General features: G+C 34.8%; 1 protein-coding gene across 1 annotated transcript in view; it reads left to right on the top strand.

Annotated features, from left to right (window-relative positions):
- NLGN1 (neuroligin 1) overlaps positions 1–4,942 on the top strand; it is a 1,064,733-nt gene extending 1,059,791 nt beyond the window's left edge. The window contains exons 6-7 of the mRNA XM_007948095.1: positions 2,436–3,225; positions 4,120–4,942. Of these exons, the coding sequence (XP_007946286.1) occupies positions 2,436–3,225; positions 4,120–4,942 (1,613 nt within the window). The remainder of the gene's footprint in view (positions 1–2,435; positions 3,226–4,119) is intronic.
- The last annotated feature ends 823 nt before the right edge of the window (positions 4,943–5,765 follow it).

Genomic DNA, 5,765 nt, shown 5'->3' with positions numbered 1-5,765 from the left:
TGAAACATCTTACTTTACAAATTAAGAATATTATGAAAACTGAATCTTATGAAATGAAAACCAGGCATAAACTACTTATTTTTGGTACCAAAGGTACATTATTGTGAAATTTTCAAAAGAACAGCCAGTATTAAATGAGAAGAATATTTGAAGAATCATATATTATTATAGACTTAATTTATTAACATCATTTATATAACATATAATTTAGATCAGTATAGTTCTGGTTGAGATGACAAAATGATATATATGAACATCTCTAATTGTGTAGGGATTTTGTTCTATAATGAAATGGCTTGCTTTTAAATCACAATTTTTTTTTTTTTTTAATTAAGCTGATTAGATTGTGCTAGCGTTAGGACTCTACTAATGCCAATATTTAGCTATATTAACATTAGGCAATCTGTACAGACTCCTTAGGGTCATTTGATCTCTAATGTTATTTCCTCCCTCTTTTTCCGAAATGTAAAGCAATAATGGTCCCCAAAGTCAGTTTCAGCCATTATTAAACAAAAAAAAAAAGAAACCTGTTGCCATTGAGTCAATTCTAACTCATAGCTACCCTATTCATTGAATAAAGAAATGAATCCATTACTGATGGTGTGGTAAACAGTGGCAAATCACTATACAAACAGTTGAACATATAATCTTAGATCATACTCTTTAGTGAAAGGTGTCCATGCCTTGTCACCAACACAGATATACAGTTGGTCCAATCTTAAACCCATCTCTTCAGACAAAGCTACCTGATTTGACCAGGAGATGCTGAGGAGATTTATTGGCATTTGTTGGCATGCTGATTCTAAGTCTTCAACACATAGACTTCAAAGTCTCCGAACTCCACACAAAGGATGTGGCATAGCTCATGTCTTTACCTACCTTGGGCTAACCACATCTTGCACACATGTAACAAGCAACTCTCACTAATGATGAAGTACACGATTTTCCCAATACCATCTAGATGACATATTTCAGGGCATATTTTACATATTCCCCTAAACCTTCTTCTTTTTTTTTTGTATATTTAGTCAATATCATTGAATGCCTGATATGGGAAGGAATGTTAGAAAAAACATTTTTATTTATTTCTGTTGTAATGTTTTCAGTTAATAAAATATTTATCAGCAAATGTTAACAAATAAACACATCTCTTATATGATTTTGTAAATATGTATTTGCATACTTTGCTTTAGCAAGCAAAAATATGTTCATAGATATTTCAGAAAAACAAGACAAATTTAGATTAATATTTTTTGAATTTTGCAATACTTTTAGACTTATTTAGAAACATGATACAGACACATTGACTAAGTATTTGTGTTTGGAGAAAAATCTAGTACTTTGCTTCAAATCAGAAACTGCTTTAGCGCTTTTTTGAAAGAATTCTTATCTCATTTACACATATGAATAACTAAGCATATGTTTAAATAGTTGAAATTCAAAGCTGTATTTGGAAGTTGATAATAAATATAGATTATTAAAAAAAGATAGATTATATTTTTAAACAAGAATTTTAATAAAAATTACCCTCGTGAGTAAATTAAATGCATTAATAAGTTTGATGACATAGCAGCTCTCTGATCAAACTGCATAGAGGGCCCTGATTTACAATACTTAAATGCAATTAAGTGAAAAGTTGTAGTCCATGTACTTTTACCCTTTATGATAAAACTTAAGTGTGCACATTCAAGAGAGGGAAAAGTTCAATCACTTCCAGTAAATCATTCTGCTGATGTTCTTTTTCTTTAACGGAGTGAAAACACATCCAATGTTATGTCTTCTCCTGAAAGATGCACATTCAGCGTACTATCTCTGACCTGAGGAGCTAGAAAGAGTATGTCTGCGTGATATTCTGTTTTGCGTGCTTTAAGGGCCATCCCCAGGGCATATTCAACAATCCCCCCTCCCCCACGTAGTTGTGTGAGCCCTCAATATCTCTTGCTCAAATAAAATCATCTTAAAACAAACTTAGAGAGCCACTTAGAAGGCATAGGCAAATGAGACAAACTATCCCAAAAAAAGATAAGACAGTGCCTGTCTTTTCAAAAAGACACTTTTCAAAAAGGAGAAGGTTGGCACCATGTAGCTGGTTGTGATGATTATATAGGTGTTTACACGACAATTGAAAATCTTTGGGGCTCTTACCATTTGTTTACACCTTCCCTTCCTCTCCTTGTTTACTGCTTTCTTCAGACAATGGAAAAGTTAAACCTCTTGATTCCTGAGGCCACTCAAAGTACAAAGCAGGTTGAGCTCTCTGACTCATGAAACCCTGGAGATGGCTTTGTGTACTTTCTCTTAAGCAAAAAGGTCTCTTTATCTGTTTCTTGAGTTACACCTAGGTTTTTATATATACAGGTTTAAAATAACAAATATTATTTTACCAAAACATTATTTGAAGACCATCTGAAAATTCTTTGTCGTTTTTTTCATAGGACTTTTTCAACGAGCAATAGCTCAAAGTGGAACAGCTCTTTCCAGCTGGGCTGTTAGCTTCCAACCTGCAAAATATGCTAGAATGTTGGCCACGAAAGTTGGTTGCAATGTTTCAGATACAGTAGAGTTAGTGGAATGTCTACAGAAGAAGCCTTATAAAGAACTTGTTGACCAAGATATTCAACCAGCAAGATACCACATAGCCTTTGGACCTGTGATTGATGGTGATGTAATCCCAGATGACCCACAGATACTAATGGAGCAAGGAGAGTTTCTCAACTATGATATAATGTTAGGAGTTAACCAAGGGGAAGGATTAAAATTTGTTGAAAATATAGTAGATAGTGATGATGGTATATCAGCTAGTGATTTTGACTTTGCTGTTTCCAATTTTGTTGATAATTTATATGGATATCCTGAAGGCAAAGATGTTTTGAGAGAAACCATTAAATTCATGTATACTGACTGGGCTGATCGTCACAACCCTGAAACCAGAAGGAAGACATTGTTGGCTTTGTTTACAGACCACCAGTGGGTGGCACCAGCTGTAGCAACAGCAGATCTTCACTCAAACTTTGGTTCACCTACATATTTCTATGCCTTTTACCATCACTGCCAAACAGATCAAGTTCCAGCTTGGGCTGATGCAGCTCACGGAGATGAAGTTCCTTATGTGTTGGGAATCCCTATGATTGGCCCTACAGAGTTATTTCCTTGTAATTTCTCCAAAAATGATGTGATGCTAAGTGCAGTGGTAATGACATACTGGACAAATTTTGCTAAAACTGGGTATGTACCTAAGGAATGAAGTGTGCTATAATTTTAATTTTAAAATCTCCTTTTAAGCAGTTTAAAACAATATTGTGTTCAATTCTGTGCCCAATACTTTAATACCAGAAACATTAAGCTCCTTCATTCAAAATGAATTCTATAATGTGCTGTCTAAAAAAAAAAGAAATCATTGCTCTAGTACTTCTTGCTTTTGGAATTTTGTTAAGAAAAACTTGTGATGTCTATTGCATTAGTTGTTAATTAAATTTTTTTTTTTTTATTTTGTACAGCACATTGGATTTTTTTAATTACATAGTTTTAATTATTATTTTGTTCAACAGTAACAAATATCATAGTGTTTTCCAGTGCATAGCATTGTACACCCATTAGTCCTTCCAATTACCTTGTAAGATAAGCAGGCCAAGTACTACTATTCCCATTTGAAAGAGAAGGTACCTGAAGTTCTTAGGTCCTCATTTAGATAGTCACATATCTAGTATGTAGCAGTGGCAAGACTCAAATCCTTATCTGCTAATTCCACATTCTAAGTTGTTTCCACTACATCCTGCTGTCCTGCCTAAGTTGCCTGTAAGACAACTCATATGAAAGTCTAATATAAAATATAAAATGAATTTTTAAATAACTTTTGAAATCTTTGGCTAGAAAATGGCTTACTTCTAAATTGGCAGAGAGGACCAGAATATAAGACTTTCCTGTGTTACATACATTATAACCCATCACTCAATCTAGCTTTTATAGGATTGATATTTCTAAAGCAACCCAAGATGATATTAAAACATAGTCTAAGGTGTTGATGAGTTATTTCTTGAATTGGATTGTAAACTAGTACCCTTTAGATCAGGAAAAAGAGAAACACAATTTTGTTCTCATAGTTTCTATTTTCTTTCCTAGTGACCCAAATCAACCAGTCCCTCAAGATACGAAATTCATCCATACCAAGCCCAACCGCTTTGAAGAAGTAGCATGGACCAGATATTCCCAGAAAGACCAGCTTTATCTCCATATTGGATTAAAACCAAGAGTTAAAGAACATTACAGAGCCAATAAGGTCAACCTTTGGTTGGAGCTGGTACCTCATCTGCATAATCTCAATGACATTTCTCAGTATACCTCGACAACAACTAAAGTGCCATCAACTGACATCACTTTCAGACCTACGAGAAAAAATTCTGTACCTGTCACATCAGCCTTTCCCACTGCCAAGCAGGATGATCCCAAACAACAACCAAGTCCATTTTCAGTGGATCAAAGGGACTACTCAACAGAGCTAAGTGTCACTATTGCAGTTGGAGCATCCCTGCTGTTTCTGAACATCTTGGCCTTTGCAGCCCTTTACTACAAAAAGGATAAGAGGAGACATGATGTTCATAGGAGATGCAGTCCTCAGCGCACTACTACCAACGATCTGACCCATGCACAAGAAGAGGAGATCATGTCCCTCCAAATGAAGCACACTGATTTGGATCATGAATGTGAGTCCATCCATCCACATGAGGTGGTTCTTCGGACCGCCTGCCCCCCAGATTACACACTAGCTATGAGGAGGTCACCTGATGATGTTCCCTTAATGACACCTAACACCATTACAATGATTCCCAACACTATACCAGGGATTCAGCCCTTACACACATTCAACACATTTACTGGAGGACAGAACAATACTCTGCCCCACCCCCACCCCCACCCCCATTCACATTCAACAACCAGGGTATAGCCAGATAAGAGAAACAAACTCTATTTTTTTTGATGGATTACAGTACATGATAACTGAAGATTCCTTGGCTTTCAACCTACAAGACTCTTAATATTTAAATAAAGAGGAATATTATGTGAATATACATATCAAGGATGTTGGGGGTTTTCAAAATATGAAATGTACATATATACACAAATCAACTTTAAAAATGGATTTCAATTGCTTGAAGCAATTGTTCTGAATGATACTTTTTCATTCACATTCAAGAATTAATTTTTTGAAGATTTAAGTTACATAATGGAATTAGGCATGTGAACACCAAACAGGAAAGAACTATGTCTGAAATACAAAAAAAAATAAAAATAAAAATAAAAAAAAAACAGCTATGAATATGCACAAGGGACACACCAGTGGAATGTCAGATAATTTTCACCAATTTTTATTTGGAGCCGTTTTATTGTGTAAACCATATTTACATATTTGGATAAGTACACAAAGCACCAATGCTGTTAATGGCCTTAGCGGAGGCTCATGCTGAAATTTGCCAGTAAAACAACGAAGTATAAAGACTGGCAGGTAAAACATTATCACATAAGTGCTGTCAGTATAAAGTTCTGGGGATAAAGGAAACTGGATATTTTTAGCACGATGTGCATGATAATTTATATGCTTGGTGGCTGTGCTGCTGATTAAGCCGTAATTAAAATTCTTCTTATCCCATTGGAGTTTTTCATAGAAGCTTCCTCCATCAATTGGCAGAACCTAAAGAAGATTTTAAGGGGCAAAAGTAATTATAATAAAATAATTCATAGTAGTTTCATAATAGAAGGAATTAGTTATT

The sequence above is a fragment of the Orycteropus afer genome, unplaced genomic scaffold (genome assembly GCF_000298275.1).
Source record: "Orycteropus afer afer isolate SDZICR_OR568_19922 unplaced genomic scaffold, OryAfe1.0 scaffold00202, whole genome shotgun sequence".
NCBI classification, from domain to species: Eukaryota; Metazoa; Chordata; class Mammalia; order Tubulidentata; family Orycteropodidae; genus Orycteropus; species Orycteropus afer.
This window is presented reverse-complemented; position numbering and strand designations above follow the sequence as displayed.